Source organism: Poecilia formosa, unplaced genomic scaffold (genome assembly GCF_000485575.1).
Source record: "Poecilia formosa unplaced genomic scaffold, Poecilia_formosa-5.1.2 Scaffold37, whole genome shotgun sequence".
Classification (NCBI taxonomy): Eukaryota; Metazoa; Chordata; class Actinopteri; order Cyprinodontiformes; family Poeciliidae; genus Poecilia; species Poecilia formosa.
Genome location: NW_006799976.1, coordinates 1,764,542 through 1,784,774, shown reverse-complemented (window position 1 = coordinate 1,784,774; position 20,233 = coordinate 1,764,542). Strand labels below are relative to the sequence as shown.

The following is a 20,233-nucleotide window of genomic DNA, read 5'->3' as shown; positions in this document are numbered from 1 at the left end:
ATATAACGTGTTTACTGCCAGGAATGTTTTTATTTGAGCAGCGAGTCAACAGCAGACCACCACTGTAAACAATGTGGTCCGCACAACTCCTTCTCAGAAATGTCCTGCTGGGATTCTGGGAAATGTAGTTTCCCAGCTGGTCATAACAACTTGTCATCCCACATTTCCGTTTTAAGTTTCACCCTACGACTCAGTTCCTGTCTCAACACCCTAAGAAGTTTAGGCAAGAAACATGTGATTTGTATTTTAGTCATTAATTCCTAACCACGGCTCCTGTGTGTATTAAGATTTCAGAGGATTTTTCATCCATAATGAACCAGACTTACTCTTTACATCCAAATCCAGATTCAGCTTACTGCAATAAAAAAATATGTAAAATTATTAAATTATTCAGGTTTTCTAAGGGTAACAACATAAATCTGTCGCATAATCTAAGTTTTCTTTAAGTATTCCTATTCCCTAAAATAATTTTAACGTAATGACTTGGGGTGTTTTTTTTGTTTTGTTTTGTTTTACAGCCAGACACATTTATCCTGGATCATACTTGAGATGAAACACCTGCTGTACAGCAACAGGTGGGGAAGGGTAACTTTCAAATTGCCAAAGAGCAAGCGGATAATTTCTCTGGCTTCTCGTGAAAAGGACTAGTGTCCATAAAAACTGAAAATTTTAGCTTTTAGTACCTTATGCCTTTAATTAGCTCACGCCCAGCTGCAATGACATTTAAAGTTTTCTGCTTCATGTGAATCAGAATGACGGCCCCCAGCAAGCTGAAACCAATATCCCCTGATTGCCACTTGGTTTAATTCACGCCAACTTCTACACAGGTGAATAACTTATTTTCACTTAACATGAAAATATGTTTTTCTGGAGCAACTAAAAGTGTCAGATTTTTTATTGAAAACTGAAAATCTTGTATCTTTTTCTTCCACTGTTGCCCTCTTTTGTGTTTAGCGGCATAATATGCAATTCAAGGACACTGATGTTTTGGAACATGACACAAAATTTTGAAATGTTTAATTGGGATAAGTCTGCTCTCTTTTTTTTTGAGATCCAAAATTATTTGAACACTAAAGACAACATTTGCGCCATATGATTTTTTGACATATTTCCAAGATGAGGTCTTCTTCACAACCACACAGAGTGTAGCTTTCAGAGTTGATTATATTTTTCCTATCGGATTGTGGCATCATTCACCTCCTCGTTTCTTTAATGACTCCGAGGAAGCACGCGCCTTCGCCGTATACCGCGCTCGCATCGTGACGCTCGGCGCCGCGCCGCGCTCCGCTCCGCTCCGCCGCCACCGCTCGCTGTGCTCTGCTCTCGCTGCCACACCCTCCCTTTCTCCATCTCCGTCTGGCACGCGGGCAGCTGTGCGGGGAGCGTCTCTCGGTGCGTGCGTCTTGGCTGTCGTGCACCCGCAGCATCAGCAACACAAAAGGGCTCGGAGCTGTCGGGGGGCCAGGGTTTACCTCAGCGCCGATCGAAGGGGAAGAAGCGCGTTTTCAAACAAAGGTGCTGGGATTTTCCTCTCTTCTTCCATATTGTTTGTGTTTGTGCTGACTGTTTTTTTTTTTACCCCCCTCATTTGCACGACGCTGGTGACCTTGTCACCACAGCCCACTTCTCATTTACAATTGACCCGCACTGATCTTCTGCTTCATCCCTCCCACAGATGTGTATGTGTGTGTGTGTGTGTACATGTGCTGTAAATGGGATGATATTTGCAATTTGTTGTGACTTGAAATGCGCAAACGCGTTTTGCATCAGGCCAAATTTGCATTCATGTTACCTCCTATTAAAACTAAAGCGATGATGATAACGTGGACGCTTTTCGAAACCCGTTCGTGACAATATGCACGAAAAACAGAAGCCAGATTCTTTGTTCTTCCTGCGCCTTTTTGGTTGGCAATTAATAGACCGTAATCCCCGTGCGGCAGCATCCGCTAATTTGCCATTAACTGTTCAGCTGGGTATTGATTGGTGCCTTTAGGGTCTACGTTGATGGAGTCTTTTGCCGAAGCAATGGCAGTCTTTTTTATTTATTTATTTATTTTATTTTTTATACATATATGATGCTCCACAGCAGCATCTGAAACGTCAGGTTGTTAATCAGCTCGAAGCCATACACGGGCCATATGGTGCGGGCCTTAAACGTCTTGGACAAAAAAAAAGAAATTATAGAGTCGCTCTTCCGGGTCATTTAAAGCATTTTAAATCAATGCTGGTATTTCTGGCCCAGTCAGTAGACTTTGCTGCTGAGACACACAGAGGCAGGGAGAATGGATGGCAGTTTGCCAGGGATGAATTCACAGGGCTGCTGGTGTTGTGCTCATCAGGGTGATGGCGTTAAGTAAACTGGTCTGTGTCGTTTCTTGTCTTGAGGGATTTTGATTTGTTCCATGATTCTGACACGTACACCTAGACTGCACCGCATGCTGGGTGCTTTAGACAGAAAGGACTGAACACCATCAACCAGTTTGAGTCAGCCTGATGGTTTGGGGAATCTGCCTTACCTAAGAGAGACATGGAGTCTTCTCCAGGCCTGAACTCTCGTCCTTCTGTCTGCTGGAGTGAGTCAGACGTCTACGTTTGAGACCGACAAGGCAGCGTAAGGCACTCGCTTCAACATTTGGTTGTATTAGCTTGTTGGTGAATGCTAAACAATATATTTTTTTTTATTAATATTGTTATAAAAATGTCAAGATATTTCCAAAAATGTCTTACAGCTATCCTCCTTGTCATAAGTCTTCCCTTATGCTCCACTCTCCATCATGCCATTATTTTATCCTCATCTCATTCCTACAAACTGGAAGATTGACTGTATATGAAAAGCATTTTTAGCTATTACAGAAAGCAATAAAGCTTTTTTTCTTTCTCTTTTTTTTTTTAGATATTTTGACGACAGAATGTAAAACAAATGTGAAAATATAGTCATGTTGTTATGGTAGTATATTTAAAATAAATAAATAAATAGTAGTCAATTTAAAAAGAAAAGACCAAAAAGGCAAAGATTTCCTGTTATAGACCCATTCCCCAATTTCTTCCTCTTATTTTGAAGAAAAAATTGTGAACAATTTAAATTTACCCCCAAATTTATGGTAATTGCATCAACACTACATGACACAAAAAAAAATGTAAGAAATGACCGCATTCAATACGTCCAGTCCTTGCCGTTTCACTCCTCCACCTGAGTCCTCTTTCAAACATGCGTGTAATGTTCAGGTAACAGATTGTACGCCAAAACACACTCCTTCATCTAATACGCAAAAAAGATATTTGGTTTGCAAGCCAGTACTGGGCTCATCAAAGATTATTTGCCCTGACGTCCTCCGCTCAAACAAAGCTGCTTAATGTCTACCTGACACTTTCTCTGAAGATGGTCTTCATATTTTCAGTTTCTTTACTGCAGCTAATAATGCCTTCAGATGCAGCTTCCCTGATGCAGGACGTCTTGCCAGATTGTTCACACTCTACTTTTCCGCTACAAATACAACTCTGAGTGTGCTTTGTTGGGATTTTATTTGATAGACGAACACAATATGGAGCTTAAGTTTGAAGTCTTGGAAAAAGGGATGCATCAGTTTCCTCCTTTTTTTTTTTTTTACTACTAAGAATCTAAACATGGTCACATTTATTTGTGTTGGCCCACAATTCTACTAATACCCTTAAATAAAGTCCCGTAGAAGCGATTACCATCAGAAGTAACCTAATTAATAGATTCCACCTTATTTTTAATTTAATCTCTAAATGTTTACAGCTAAGAACTGTTCAAATCAATCACCTAAAACGTACCCATTTTTAGGCAACGTATTAATTAGCCACTGCAAAAGACTGGAACTACAAAATAATGGCCTAGTATTTTATCTATTTTAGATCCTCTTCTGCAGAATTATAATAACCTACCTTTAAGAAATGTAGGCTAAATAAATTTCATTTCAAATTACGACAGATTGTTTGAGCCATGCTAAGAAAAAATGAAAAAAAAATTAATTACAAAAAGTTGTAAAATAACAAGAATGAATTAATAATATTATGACAATAAAGTTGACATATTAGAATAGAATTGTAGAAATATAAGAATAAACCTGTATCTGATTAAGGTGATAATGTTACGAGAATAGTTGTACAAGAATAAAGTCAAAAAATATGAGATGACTATGACTCTCTTAAGTGGCGAATAGAGCTTCGCTCAGTACCGCTACGGCCGAGGAACGGGGGAGTCACTAGCGCTTCCTTTTGTGGGGTCCTCGGTCACCAAAGGGGGGTAGAAGTTGGGAGAGCTGCCCCTTAAGGCCGAGGAGCAGTAGTTACGTGGTTGTACCTCCTTGTGGTCCCGCTGGACGGCCAGACGCCGGCAAAACCAACCGTCCAGGTAGCGAGTCGACTTTGACCAGGCCGACTGTGAATTCCTAAAAAATCAATCGGAAGGAGTTGCCCCCCCTTTTGTCCTTCCGCGGCTGAGGTGTCGCAGGCTGTGGCCTTCGTCCCTTTAAATGCAGACATATAAGCGGTTGTGAGCTTCCCTTAGGGGAACCACGCAAATTTTTGGTCGCGCATGTGTTTGTGGTTGGGCATGTGTTGCAGCGTCTACAACCTCCCCAATGGCGACGGGACAGCTGTTGGGTGATTGGCGGGGTCCCACCCACTGGACTGGTGGAGCGGGGGACTCTGCATGCTAGACCTTGGTTTGGTGTGTGGGGAAACTCCGTGTGAACCGGGCAAGGTGATTCGGGTTGCACACGTCCCTCGTGGCGGCGGTGCCATGGAATTGTGTGGCTTCGGAGGTAGGGTGATTCGAGTTAAGCACGTTCCCATGGCGTGCGCTGGATGCGTTGGGATAGTCGGCCCTCGTGATGATTATAACAGCGTGGGGCAGACTTCTGATGCCATGACGGACACGATTCAATCCGGAAAGCGGTGTGCGCCGCCAAAGTGTAGCCAAAGTCCTATCGGCGGATATTAGTAATTTCTTAGCATATTGGGCCAATATGAACAACCAATATTTATTTTCATTTGGTTGCTTTCCGTTTCCGGTTGTTTTGTTTTATTTCCCAAAAGTGTCAAAACTGTAGTGAAATATATATAATATCGGTAAATACCGGTTATCAGCCAGAACAGCAATATTAATATCGGATGCTGATATTAACCCAAGATTTCATATTAGTGCACCTCTACAATAAAGTTGTAATAATGAAATTAAAGTAATATTTCGACTTTATTCTCGTACAACTGTATTCTTATAATTTTATGACTCATAATTTTATGACTTCATTCCCGTAATTTTTTAATTTCTTAGCGTGGTCCATTGTATAAAATGCTTAATTAAACTCTGAATGGTTGCTTCACTGCATGTCAAGTCTAGCTGCCACACTGTCGCTTAGCTTAGCTGTGTGTGTGTGTGTGTGTGTCTCCCTGGCTTTTTATTCACTTAAGCACCGGTCGTTAAGAGCCTCCTTTGGCTGTGCGTGTGTGAAAACCTGTGACTAACTGGTGCGAGGGCATGTTTGCGCTGCTTCGCTTGGTGTTTCTATTCCTGCACATTGTCAGTCAGAGAACCGTCTGTCTTTGAAGTGCTGTGCAGCTCTAATATAGGCAGCAGTCAGGGCGGTAAAGCTCCATCATTACCATATCCCTGTGAGGCTACAGTGTGATCCTGCCAAAACTGGAGAACGGGGCGGGCGAGGGGAGTAGCCGTCGTCCTCACAGCCATTCTGATTCTGATTAAACGTAGCTCTGTATTGTACTGAGGATTTTGTTTAGCTATGTGCTGCTGAGGCATGAAGTTGTTGTTTGCTATTGAAATACATTTCAATGTTTGCTTTTACTGCCAGACTGTGCTCGTTTACCGCAGCTAGAGGGCAGGCTCTGAAAGCCAGAGCATGGCAGACTTTTAATATACTGGACATTTGTGGCCATAATGCCCGTTAAGCAGCTGTGGCTTTTTGTGCTCAAAACCATTCTAATCACACGTGCATATTGCTGTGGAGCCACAATGCAAGGCTTTGTGCGCATCAGTCAGTAGAAGTGATGAATGCCACTCTGTTCTCCTGCACAGGCCTTCTGATGGGGGGGGGAACAAAGTGTCACTTTGTGCCTCCTCAGCAAAGCGGCACTAACAAACACTGAGGACGCCTCTCTCTCTCTCTTGCCCCCTCTCTCTCCTCAGTCAGCTCTGCCCCATCCTCAGCAGACACACCTCCTCCCCCTAAGACTGCACATGTGCACATGTGAGGTAACTATGAGGAGTTGATGTAACTCCTCATAGTTACATCAACTCACTCATGTGAGTTGATGTAACTATGCACTNGATTCGAGTTAAGCACGTTCCCATGGCGTGCGCTGGATGCGTTGGGATAGTCGGCCCTCGTGATGATTATAACAGCGTGGGGCAGACTTCTGATGCCGTGACGGACACGATTCAATCCGGAAAGCGGTGTGCGCCGCCAAACTGTAGCCAAAGTCCTATCGGCGGATATTAGTAATTTCTTAGCATATTGGGCCAATATGAACAACCAATATTTATTTTCATTTGGTTGCTTTCTGTTACCGGTTGTTTTGTTTTATTTCCCAAAAGTGTCAAAATATAGTGACAATATAGTGAAATATATATAATATCGGTAAATACCGGTTATCAGCCAGAACAGCAATATTAATATCGGATGCTGATATTAACCCAAGATTTCATATTAGTGCACCTCCACAATAAAGTTGTAATAATGAAATTAAAGTAATATTTCGACTTTATTCTCGTACAACTGTATTCTTATAATTTCACGACTCCTCATAATTTTATGACTTCATTCCCGTAATTTTTTAATTTCTTAGCGTGGTCCATTGTATAAAATGCTTAATTAAACTCTGAATGGTTGCTTCACTGCATGTCAAGTCTAGCTGCCACACTGTCGCTTAGCTTAGCTGTGTGTGTGTGTGTGTGTGTCTCCCTGGCTTTTTATTCACTTAAGCACCGGTCGTTAAGAGCCTCCGTTGGCTGTGCGTGTGTGAAAACCTGTGACTAACTGGTGCGAGGGCATGTTTGCGCTGCTTCGCTTGGTGTTTCTATTCCTGCACATTGTCAGTCAGAGAACCGTCTGTCTTTGAAGTGCTGTGCAGCTCTAATATAGGCAGCAGTCAGGGCGGTAAAGCTCCATCATTACCATATCCCTGTGAGGCTACAGTGTGATCCTGCCAAAACTGGAGAACGGGGCGGGCGAGGGGAGTAGCCGTCGTCCTCACAGCCATTCTGATTCTGATTAAACGTAGCTCTGTACTGTACTGAGGATTTTGTTTAGCTATGCGCTGCTGAGGCATGAAGTTGTTGTTTGCTATTGAAATACATTTCAATGTTTGCTTTTACTGCCAGACTGTGCTCGTTTACCGCAGCTAGAGGGCAGGCTCTGAAAGCCAGAGCATGGCAGACTTTTAATATACTGGACATTTGTGGCCATAATGCCCGTTAAGCAGCTGTGGCTTTTTGTGCTCAAAACCATTCTAATCACACGTGCATATTGCTGTGGAGCCACAATGCAAGGCTTTGTGCGCATCAGTCAGTAGAAGTGATGAATGCCACTCTGTTCTCCTGCACAGGGCTTCTGATGGGGGGGGGAACAAAGTGTCACTTTGTGCCTCCTCAGCAAAGCGGCACTAACAAACACTGAGGACGCCCCTCTCTCTCTCTTGTCCCCTCTCTCTCTCCTCAGTCAGCTCTGCCCCATCCTCAGCAGACACACCTCCTCCCCCTAAGACTGCACATGTGCACATGTGAGGTAACTATGAGGAGTTGATGTAACTCCTCATAGTTACATCAACTCACTCATGTGAGTTGATGTAACTATGCACTTAAATCCATATAGATAGGAAAATATTCAGAGGTATTTGCAGGGTTGTTCTAAAATATGCACACACACACACACACACACACAACACACAGAGAAACACGCAGACAAGCGAGTTCCTACTGCCTCTGACACCTGACTCCAGGTAATGGCCTAGATCCACAGTGACAGCAGGCAGGTGGAACGACCACACATTCTCACAGATGCCCTCAAACACAGCAGACCGGTAAGAAGGAGCTCTTCTTTAGATCTCAGTGAGCTCTGTAGGTTGTTGGTTCAGCTAAATTGCGGGTTAAATTAACTGGCAAGAGAAAAGGAAAACTAGTATTTTAGCAGCTACTTTTGCACACGATTGTTTATTTAAGTTAAATTATTCCGAACTGCTTTTTTGTTCCGTTTGCACCGAGTGAATCTCAAAAGTGACGGGGTTTTCTTCTGTGCCTTGTGGAGGTTTTTTTTTCTGTCGTCATGCTTAGACATTGTCACTTGGCTGTCAGCTGCAGTGGAAAATATAACGATGGTCATGTGATGCAGGTTGCATTTGACACCCAAATCCATTGTTTCCTCTTAATTTGCCATATTGGATCTCTGCTGATGATCAATACTATATCTTTGATTAGTTTTGCGTCCAGCTTGTCTGATCTAAATGTTTTTTTTGTTCACAATGTTTTGCTTGGTTTGGTAGCTGGTGAGGCTAATCGGGCATCTGCTTTTCATCTGCTGGACCAGACTTTGACTTTGATCATTTCATAGCTATTTCCATTAATCCTAGCATTTAACAGCCCCATAATCACTTTTGGAGTTACTAATATTCATTGATGTGTGCACAGATGGAGTAACCATGTAAAATTATTCATACTCCTTAAACTTTTTTCATGCTGTCTGTTGTTAATACCACAAACTGAGGAGTATTTTATTTGGATTTTATGTAACAGACATAGACGTAGTACGTAAACGGTGGCATAAAGATTATACTTGTGTAAAAATAAAATTCCAAAAAAAGTGTCATTTACATTGTATTCTGCATTTGCTGTTAAATCCCTAAATAAAATCCTGTACTGTCTACTCCAAAATCCCATAGCAATCAAATAATCTGTGTGTAATTTAGTTTCAGCATATATGTACATGTGAATAAACAACATCATGTGACCTGAGAGCGCGGCAGGATCAGATCGATGGTGGAGAAGTTTAAAGCCTGATTGGGTTCTGAAAATATTTCCCAAACTTTGAACATCTCACTTCTGCACCACTTTGTGTTGGTCTTTCACGTGAATCCGTCAAAGTTTTGAGATTGTAATGTGATAAAATGCAATGTGTCAACGTTTAGGCGGAATTTAACATTTGCAAGTTAGAGAGCAGGTGTGCCTTTTTTGTACGTTTTCTCTCAGAAGAGACCTTTACGTATTTCACATAAGAAATGACAAAGACCTGAAGAATTAAACCGTACTGCTGACAAAATCAAAACATGACGCCTTAAAATCAATTTGTGAAACATAAGTAAAGGGATGGAGAGAGATCAGTTTTCTTGACTTCACTATTCATTTTGTTGGTAGACTACATTGAGTTAAGTTTTACATAAAATCAGAAATTAAAAACAATCTTGGTTAGTTTGTATCTATTGGATGTGATTTTTAAATATGGATTAAGACTTTTGCATTCAAGCAGGATTGCTAATATACAAAAGAAATTGAAGTTTTGATGTGGGATTCCCTATATGTGAATGAATTTGCAAAAAAAAAATATTTTTTTTCAATTTCAAGGGATGAAATTGAAAAATTTATAGCCTGTAAATTATCTTGCTTTGAAATGGTACATTTGCTTCTCTCTCTTTTTTTTTTGTAGTGAAATTGTAGTCCTTGCACACTCACTTGTGCAGAAGGTACCATACTGGGACATATTTCTGTCTGTATATGTCAACCAGACCTAAAGGAACAAACAGAAAACTACAAAGCAAAAACAAAGATGTTTTTTTTTTAAAAAAGGAAAGAAAAAAAAAAGGGAGAACTTAATTTCTGCCCGAGGATTTTGGATCTTCAGTAGCAGCTTGTCTGAAACCATTACTGCAAAGAACTCACAGTTTCTGTTTGGTTACGGACCGAGCAGATGGCGATTAATCACAGCAAAGCACCGATGTTTATTTTCCACGTTTAGACTTATCCAGCACTTACGTAAATGTCAAGTGCATTTACATGGAGCCTGATTTTCACTGTGCAGCCGCTGCTAACTGCACTGCATTGTAAGCACCTGCAGCTTTGGTGGTGTGAACCGTCAGAAACCCAACTGTTGGTTGGGTCCAAACAAACGTTTGCTGTGTGCGTCGGTTTAAGCGTTGTGTCTGTCCAGTCTCGGCCTAGTTGCTGTGAAAACACTCATCAGAGAACAATGAAGAACGAGATAAAAACACAAAACGAGGTCCTGAAGTGACTAGATCCTAAATGGGATCTTTAAAATGTTTTCTTTTTGCAGATTAAGTTTATTGGAATCTCCACCTCAAAATGTACCAGCAGTGTAGCACAATTATTGGTTCTGTTAATCCAAAATAGTTCCTTAGTTGTTCCTAGTTAATAATTTATGCATTACTTTTTAAAGATGATGCGTCTGTTAAATGTATTAATCCTTGACTTTCTGTTTCCCTTCAGTATAAATATATCACGTGTTTTATCTTCCTTCTGCTTGGCTGGATGAGGATCTTCTGACTATGCATAGTAAGAAAGCTGATATGGCAGCTTGGAGGAAGTTAAAACAAAACTCTCCAACACTCATTAGAGAGTTGCATTAGAGAACTTCAGCAAAGATTGGTATCATTTAGTCAACAGGTCTCCATGACAACCATTGGATACTATCTAAATGCTATTCATTAGCTTGAGAGGGATGCTAGGAAGTAACCCTTTCTGTCCTATTGTCACAGTTCTAAACATGTAATTTTGTTAAGATGTGAAACTCATAACTTGTGATTTGGATGCATATATGGAAAGGCACCACCAAATATGGAGAAGAGCATGTGATGCTAGGGCCCGGTTTCTCTACCAAAAGCCTTGAGAACTTTGTTAGACTGGATGGCATTGTGAACTTTTTCAAATATTGGGACCCATTTTTAGTCTTTTGTCAGAAAACTGAAAATAGGTTATTAGTGCGTCTTTCCAAAAGATTATGAGCCAAACCACATGTATAAAATTATAAAGACTTTAGACTTGTTGACTGAAGTATAAGTCCTTTATAAATCCCATGAGGTGAGCAAAAGAGAAGAATCCATAGCTCTGGATGCAGAAGAAATGTTCCCTCTCTCTGCATATGGCAAATACTGTCCTGTTGGCAAGGATATACGAACAATTATTTTTTTTAATTACAAGGGTGAGTGTGAGCCAGGCTTTCTCATCCAACATCAGCGTCTGACCTCACAAATGTACGGAATAGGATTAGGGCCACTGACAAAGAAATAATTCTGATTTTAATCTCAGAATTCAGACTTTTTTTTTCTCAGATTAGTCAGAAATTTGAGAAAAATAAATGAATCCCTGGAAGAATAGTACAAAAAAGTCCACAAACACACTCTGTAACCAGATGAGTGATTACTTTTGGCAGTATAGAGAGTCTTTATCAGCGCTGCCAAGAACATTGTGGGCATCTGTTTGGAAGAGCTGCTTCTTCTTCATCATCCTCCTCCCCCGCCTTTCAGTCACCTTTCGTGCCGTTTTCATGTTCCTCACCTCTACTGCACATTCCTACAACCCAAACCTGCTATTCTGCCTCTGTTTCTTTATTCATTCCCTCATTTTCTTCCCCCCTTGCACCCTGAGGCCTCGATGGAGACGGCAGCGACATTCATCTGGGTAAAACGAGCTTTGTGATAAAGAGCAGATCGATGTTCCCCCGGGTTTTGCTGCAGTGGTGCACGGCCGTCTCAAGCTGTGCTGCCGAAATAGGTAAAACGGTTTCCAAGGCGCCGCTGCGTTCGTCTGTCTGCTTCGTCAGCAAGCTGCTCGTGTTGTAAGGTTGTGACTCTTTGCTGCTGCAACACACAACCAGCACCGTCGGGACTCCAGTGGCTATGTGGGTTAAGGGATGTTGTGGTGCTGGGTTGTTTGTAGGATGCTGCACTGTGTTTACGCTACTGCCACGCTGTGATGCAAGGTGTGTATTTGTCAAAGAGCACATGCTTATCTCATCCCATCGCCATCCTCTGCTGTAGTTCACCAGCAAACGCAAATTCAGAACAGGGGAACCAAAAACACAAACAATAAAATGAGGGGGGGAGGAGAGGGAAATCAACAGTATCCTTCTTGGCAGCAGCAGACACAGTTGCACACTGGCTCTGTGTTCATACACTCCTACTACCAAACATGCTTGTTTGCTCCTTGTTCTGCTTTGACTGGACAAAGAGCCTTTTTTTTTTGTTGTTGTTTTGCAGAGACATTTCTGAGAGTGTCCGTCTGTCTCCGTCCCCCTCAGGAAGGAAGTACACTGCGTTCTGGTCCCGCTGGAGACGGCAGACGTCTCTCTGGCTCTCTCAGTACTGTCTTACACGCCGTCTGCTTTTATGCAGCTGCTTTGGAGACGAGCAATGCGGTGCAGCAGAAAACCTCTAGCTTGAGTGATGCAGTGCAGGCAGGTGTTGGGACAGAAAAGGCAGGTTATTAGGAGGCTGTGTTGTCATGGGTTTTTGGCAGTGGCGGTTTGGGGGTTGGTTCTCTGTTCTCAAAGGGCCAGTATCATGTAAAATTGACTTTATTTTTCAGCTTTACAACATATTCTGTTATCCACTCATCAAAAACATATCTGGAGTGTTGCTTTGATTCTTTAATGCATATTAGAGAAGTCCTTGAATTTACAGGCTTGGTTTACAGGCTTCAGAGCAGCCGACCTTGTGACCACACAGCTCCTTCAGACTAGCCAGCAGCAATTAGCAAACATCTGGTGGAACGATGCATCTGCTGAGCTCTTTATAGGAGCTGCTGCTCAGTGGAACGCTGGTTAAAAACGTTGTTAAAGGGTTAATAGAGGTGCCACGTTTTGATGACTTCCTGAAGGAAACTTGTGACATCATATATTTTAATATCAGGCAAAGATAACCAAAGTTAAAAGAAAAGGAATTTGCTCCTAAGCTTAATTGCTGGTTTTGCCTCTTTTCACTGCCGTCAACAAGTATTTGCACCATGAAATTTTCTTTTAATCATTTAGTTTTTTTGATCAGTGTCGTTCACTGAATTCCCAAATAATGAGAAATGGCTTTGTGGTAGAGCAGGGACACCATACAGAGAGGCTGCAGTCCTGAACATGGGTGTCCCTGGTTCGATTCCCAGGACCATTTGCTGCATGTCTTCCTTTTCTCTCTCTACTTTTCTTCCTGTCCAGCCGCGGTTAAAGAAAGGCCAGTAGAGGATCTTTTTGGGAAATGTTTTGACTTTAGCTTTCTGGGCATTAGTAGTGAAATTAATCTGAAGAATATGGTTAATCACAGTTAATTTATGATTTTAAATATGAGACAGTTATAGTTCCATACAGGGCTAGTTTTATTTAGTTTTACAGCTCTTTTTCTTTTCTTTTTTTTTACATTAATTTCTTATTCTAAAGCTGATGTTTTATTTATTTATTCAATGTATCTTTGATCTAAAAAGTGTTATAAATTTGTAAAGGGGACATACTTTTTCACTGTAGATATTTGAAACCAAACAGGCAGTCTTGTTGCTTTTTGGTCTAATAGATCTTATTAAACTGGGTTTGATGATTCAGCAAGGTTAAATGCTAATATTATTTGAAAGCTTTCCAAATTTAAATCTGTCAATCATTATAAATAACTAAAACAATCTGTTAGATAAATAAGTCCAGTTATGGGAGAGTTTGGAAGTGAAATATTCCTCTATCACTGAGTCAGAAGTCAACTCTAGATTTGTTTGGTTTCTTTGATTTTTGAAACAAACGCTTAAACACAACCCAAAAAAAGTAAAAAGAACAGTCTGTAATGTATTCAGATTTGCAGAATTACATAAAAGCTGTGAGGAAAGACAAACATTTTGGATCGGGATGAAATGCTTATAAGAAGCCGGAGCGGACTTGAAAAGAAGTGAGCAAACAGAGCGGCCTCAGAGTGCTCGTGTTGCACTGCAAACAGCACAGGCTTTATCCGGCCGCAGTCACCAAGAGGCACTCTGCACAAGCTAACATAGCTAACCTTTTCCAATGTCAATGCTGGAGGCGGCAGAGGATTAAAAGAAATGCAGGACCTGGTGGAGGTTTGCAGCTTCTCCGTCTGCTTCTCTGCAGTCAGTTTTCTCTTTCCCGTGCCGCTCTGCTCTCATTGTTTTCCTCAGTTAAAACCTCGTACTCGCTCTCTGCAGTAAATAACAGCAATATGCTCAACCTTCTTTTTCTCCCATTACAGTCAAAGTGTGCAGTTTACCATGGCAACGGATGCAACAGAAAATAACCATGAGGTGCTTTTAGAGGTAACCGAACCCAGAGGCTCAGGTAAATGGGAACTAAAGAGTGCTTCTAAGGGCTTTTTAAAGAGACAGTGGAGTTACATAAACTGAATCACAAAAAACAAACATGCAAAATCAATTAAAGGATGAATATGTGAAACTATGCTTTTCTAAAGGCCCTGGGAGACTTATTAGAGTGCATAAAATATTGGACTATTTGAAATATCAGGTGATTTTAAATAAAACTGTGATGGAAATGCGATTCCACTGGACCTTTATCCTGGGATAATGATCAACATAAAATGCTTCATGTGTAAAATAGTTCCAGTTTGGCTCACTGTCTCTTTAAGGGCTGCATGGTGTGGTGACGGGTTTGACGTTTTAGACGAGACTTGTGTGCTGTGTTCAAATTTCTGCTAAGTTTTCTTCCTGCCTTTCTTCGATTCTTGTAAGATGATTAATATGTTGATTTGAAGGCTTGGCCCGTGTTGGAAAAATGACTGAAGATTAGAAATAAAGTTGGCTTTTAATCAGAAAGCTACTTTGGTGCAAAAGACCAAATAGAACAGAAGAAATTCCTAAGATAAATAACATTAATCTGTGTTTTACATGCTGGTTGTTTGTTCACTACAAAATAAAAGGTACTTTTTATTTCAGAAATGGCATTTATAGAAAATAATCCTTAAAAAATCTTAACCATATGTGGTCTAGATGTACAAAGACCAGAGTTGCAGTTTGGATGTGATTTCAGCCAAAACCCCTGCAAGTTACTACAACTGGGAAGTGTTTCCTTGGTACCCTCACAATGCGTGACGCAAACATTAATATCGATTATATCAGTTCATAACCCCTCATCAGTCCATGCATGTGTGCGTCTGATTTTTATGATCTAGTTTAAAGTTAAAAATTTGCCTGTATTCATAAAGTCAGCAGTGTTGTGACTTTAGGAATACAGTTTGTTACAGTTCACAGCCTGGACTGTTGTAACTATTCAATGTAAAAGTAGTTCTGAGTACGTAGAGAAGTTTTAATCATATTGTTTTACTTGGAGTACCTCACATTAAAAAGATAACTTTACAAAAATGTCTGTTATGTGCATTTTACATATTTTCTGCTTGGTTTTAAATTCCCTAATCATCACTTTTAAATCGCTTATGTTTGGTTAATGCTGCTTATTTTGATGAAAAAACTTGGTTTCCCAAATAAAATTTACTTAAATGTCTGTCCATAACAATTCTACTGCATATATGTTAGCAAATCTTTCTTTACATTTTATTTAACATTATTTGTTAGTCCTCCAGTTCAAATGTGTAGGTTAAATTCAGCGTTTTACCTGCGGATATTTTAATTTACATCAACTAAAATTTATGTCTTTATATTGAAAGTGGATTAAATGACAATCTCCTAACCGGATAGTAAATAATCCTTCATCAGTGGGTTGAGTTGTAAAACCCAGAAAGGGTCTAAAGTGAAGACGTCTAGACAAAATGCACTTCACTGCGAGTTTACAGAGAGAAAGAGTCGGTCTTCGAATTGGGTTGGGCTGGAGCTCTGTGGGATCCGACTGCTGCGTTGTCTACTCTGCAGAAAAGGGAAGAAAAGAAAAAGAGTGTCCTGTCTTATTTCATGCATGAGCGTTTGAGCGTGCCCGTGGCAGTGCATTATGGGCTTTGTGCCACTGGATGGGCAGAGATGATGGGAGAACATGCTGCAGGGAAGCAGAACATCAGCGCTGCACCTTGGTATCGGTTGGTATCACGGACCGCTAAGCCACACCATCCATTTTCTCACTAATGCAGATAAGAACAAAGATCCAAGATGAAAACATCAGTGACCCCTCCAGCTCTGTGGATAGGTCTGCCGCCTGGGAAAAAAAAAAAACAATCCCTTCATGTTAGTCATAACACAAAAAAGCCAGTCATGTTTTCTGTCATGTAGTTGGCTATTTCTGTAAACGCGTAAAAACTACACAGTTCCCCTCTGAAATCGTAACACTGAGTTTATTGTCTGTTTTATGGGATGTGACAGAAGAAATATATTTAATATATTATTACATAACTATGTAATAAATAAATATATAGCACACACTTTCTTCATTAACAAACTAGCATTTTCTATCACAAAATGCTAAGTGGAGTTCACAATCAAAAAATATTTCAGCTTCAGGTGCAGAGGGACATTTAATAACCCTTTTTAGATTAGCAAACTGAAAAGGGTTTTAATTTCTCTTTTTTTTTTCATAGAAAAATGTTTTTAGCTAACTAAACAAACCAAGCTAGCTGTCAGGAGTGTTGGCCTTTTCAGAGACTTGCTTAAATTTAGCCATTCAACTACAACTTCCGCTTTATGTGAAGCATTTGGGCACAAAAATGGTTTTAATCACTGAGGAAACTTAAACTTGCAAACAAAATCACAAATCATTGCATCAAGCAATTTTCTTAATAACTGGAAACGAGTGCAAATCTAGCTCACGATTCCCATATTCCTATAAATATACATGTGTTAAAATCCACAATGCAGTGCAGATGCCTGTCTGTTTTTCTTCCCACAGAAAAGATAAAGTTTAGGGTCAAAAGATCTAAGAGGAGAAATTAGTTTACTGTATCACTTCCCATCATGCCTCGGGCTCAGTGAGCGGGATGTGCAGTGAAATCCCACACCAGTTGCTACTTTTAGCTCTGAAAGGGATACCCACAGAGCCTGAGAACGCCTTTCTGTGCAGCGGTGTAGAGTGGCTTCGCAGCTCTGTAACCTCACCCACTTACTTCACAGGGTGCATCCTTACAAGTACACAGACGCCGAGAAAAAGCAAAACACAAAGGGGATTTAGGAGGATCTGAGTCATAATTGTTGAAACTGATGCGAGCGTGAATGAAACGCCAGTGGATTTTCTCTTTTTGCTTTGACAGATGTGAAGTTCTAGCTTTAGCTGAGAGTCCAAAGTTAATTTCTTGGTTTGGTTTAAGACTTCCTCATGAACCGCCAATAAAAAAAAAGTTTTACAGCTGCTTTCTCTCACTGGATATGTCACATGTTGATGCATGCTCTTCTTCTAATCTGACACATGAAGAGATTACTTCCAAACTGTGATGTGAAAACACTTGAATGCAGGTCAAAATGCGACATGAGTCAAACTTTTGGCACTGACTCTTGGAGCTCTGTGAATCACTGGGCGTTTGTCTCCCTGACTTGTTGCTGTTTTCTGCCTCTGGTTTTTTGTTTTTGTTCATTTCCATTAAACCAGGGATTTTTTTCCCCCCACTACCATTTCTTTTCCTGCTTTTAAGGCTTGAGATTTATCTTTCCCATTCCCTCCAACTGGAGCCCAAGGTTTTCTTCTTCACTTGTCACCTCGCTTATCATCTTATCTGCTATTTTCAGTCATTTTATTTCAGCAGTGTCGCTCGCATTTCGTTATCTGCTCAGAGTTGCATGTTAAAAAAACACGCCCTCGGGCATCATCCTGCTCGTTATCTTTGCAAAAAGGCGTGATAAAAAAATTTAAAAAAAAAGGATTGATGTGATTGCATGGAGCTGTGATTATCGTCTACTTTCTTTTTCTCCCCACCCGGCAGAGAGAAGACGGCAGGGCAAATTCCAGCCGTTCAAACGGCTCTTCGGGAAGAAGAAGAAACGGGAAACTAAAAGGAGCTTTGATGGAGCAGAGCTAAAAGCAAGTTTTTCAACCGGGGAAGTGTGCAGTGGAGCTGTGTCTGACAATGAGGAGTCCAGTAAAAATCTGAGGTAGGTGCATTGATCATTTTATAACAAGGAAGTGACTCAACAAGTCATAACCTCCATTCAAATTGCTGTGTCATCTCTGAAGACAACTCTGTCATTTGAAAGTGAAGCTTAGAGTGAGACTTTGCACTGTGAACGGTAAAGTGAAGTGATTTGTAACGTGCCGATGGAAGAGCTGGAGTGTAGAAAGCTGGAGTAAAAACGAACTGTGGCGCACCTCTGAGAACGCTCTCAATCTTCTGCAGGGACCTAAATCCCATCGGATCTCGAGCTCTCTCCCACGACAGCATCTTTATCCCAGAGGAGCCGCCGGAGGATCTCGGTCTGGATCACAGCATGTCCCAGGAAAACGTTTCAGATAAAGTTAGGAACCTTCAGGTGGTCCTCGCACAAAATCCTACACTTCTCTGAGCTCGACATGCACGCTGCAGAGTGGAGACATGCATGCAGTGAGGTTCAGATGTTTGCATGCGCTCACAGTTCCCGTGAATGTCGATCTTTTTTTAGGATTTATCTGAGCTGTTCTTTGATGAGGTTAGACTGAATTTGCATGAATAAAAACACAATTTCAGTTATCTGTTTAAAAATAACAACTGGGTGGACAGAGAAGTGAGGACGGGTGAATTTTTCATAGATTTTCACAGATCCACGCATGTTTAAAATTCCACGTGCATGCCCATTAATATCTGATGAAATGTCTCTCGGCAAGTTGCACCAGACCACATCAAGAACAAGCTCGTGGTTCACTTCTGTTTTCTATGCTACCTGAAGTTCGTTGAAATGTTTCCGGGTGCTTGCTGAGCTTTGAAATACAGTGCATAAATTCTGAATCAGGATAAAATTGGAATAATTTCAAATGCTTAGTGGGGAACCTATTATGGAAGTTTTATTTTGCAGGTTTTGTAATTCCATTTGGTTTCTACTGTTTCTAAAAAAAAAAAACAACCCAAGTACTTAAAAAAAAAAAACAAACAACCCAAGTACTTAAAAAAAAACTAACTTTGAGATGTTCTTGGAAATAAATTAATGTCTTTTGGTTTATGTAAAACGAGCCGTTTCAAAAACCTCCCTATTGTAGGGTCCAAAATTCACTGTTGGGCGAGGCCAGCAGCATAATAATTTGTTGTAAAGTGTCAATAAACTCTAAAAGAGCTCATTCTGAAAGGAGCTTGAAATGGGCAGAATTGACCAGACTTAAATCTCATCAACTAGGAAACAATTGTGTGCAAAATCTGTAGTGAAACATGTTTTGTATAGCCCTTAGATCTATCCTAACCTGTTCAAGGAAGCATAGTAGGTCACCTTTAATGCAGTCCAAAATGAGCTTTGACATGTGTCTTGGGTTGTTATCCTTGTTGAAAACCCATCAGTGCCCAGGAAACCAACAAAGCAGATTAAATGAACCATGACTGATTAGAGTGGAGACACTTCAAGCCACAATAATGCAATAGCTTGTGGTCAAGGTACACCCTGCTCAGAGACATTTATCCAAACGTATTCTCAAATACACGACATGACTGCTCCTGATGAGTGGATTAAAACATCTGACTTATTCACACCACAGAGGCAGATCGCACAAGGTATAAAGTTCGGCCAGAGGCCTCCTTCTCTTCGAAAAAGTGAGGGGGATGAGGGAAGCTCAGATGAGGAAGAGGTTCCCCGAAGCCCTCTGAAGGTTTTGGCCCACGTAGAAGCTGAGCCGCCCAAAATGGAACCAAAGGTAACGGCTGAACGTGATTTTCATTGTGAAGATTACAGTTTGGGGGAAAAGTAGGCTGTAGATTTTAACTTTCTTTGATGAAACAAAACGTAGAACTCGTCTACGTTTCAGAAGTATTAACTTTATGCTTTTTTCACAGTTATTGTAGTGTCCAACTGTAAAGTGGAAGAAAAATAATGTACAATTTAAAAAAAAAAAGAAATCTGAATGACTTTATATTTAGGCACCCCTTTGTTAGAACCTGGTAGAACCACCTTTGTCATCAGATAAATCGTCCTATTAACTCTGACAAGTTTCCCCTTGCTGTGTCTAAGTGTTTAGTCTTATGCAAAAACATGTTTTCAGTCAAAAAGCTTAATTTTGAGCATTTTCATATTTGAAGTCTGCTAGTTATTACAGATTTTATTTTGGGAGTATCTAAGTGAAGGGGGGTGAACACAAGTGTGCGCTATGCCTAAAATATTTGAGTTTTAAAAACCATAAGTCATGTTTCCTTCCACTTTCCTGTTATGCAGAAC

General features: G+C 40.7%; 1 protein-coding gene across 5 annotated transcripts in view; it reads left to right on the top strand.

Annotated features, from left to right (window-relative positions):
* Window positions 1–722: 722 nt before the first annotated feature.
* cracd (capping protein inhibiting regulator of actin dynamics) overlaps window positions 723–20,233 on the top strand; it is a 24,534-nt gene continuing 5,023 nt past the window's right edge. The window contains exons 1-5 of one of the 5 annotated variants that reach the window (XM_007550658.2): window positions 723–827; window positions 14,215–14,300; window positions 17,830–17,998; window positions 18,241–18,373; window positions 19,560–19,715. In XM_007550658.2, coding sequence (XP_007550720.1) covers window positions 14,234–14,300; window positions 17,830–17,998; window positions 18,241–18,373; window positions 19,560–19,715 — 525 coding nt within the window. In that variant the 5' untranslated portion in view covers window positions 723–827; window positions 14,215–14,233. Of the gene's footprint in view, window positions 828–1,089; window positions 1,516–11,632; window positions 11,759–14,214; window positions 14,301–17,829; window positions 17,999–18,240; window positions 18,374–19,559; window positions 19,716–20,233 lie in introns of those variants that run through there. The other 4 variants (XM_016670729.1, XM_016670728.1, XM_007550659.2 and 1 more) reach the window with 4 other exon arrangements.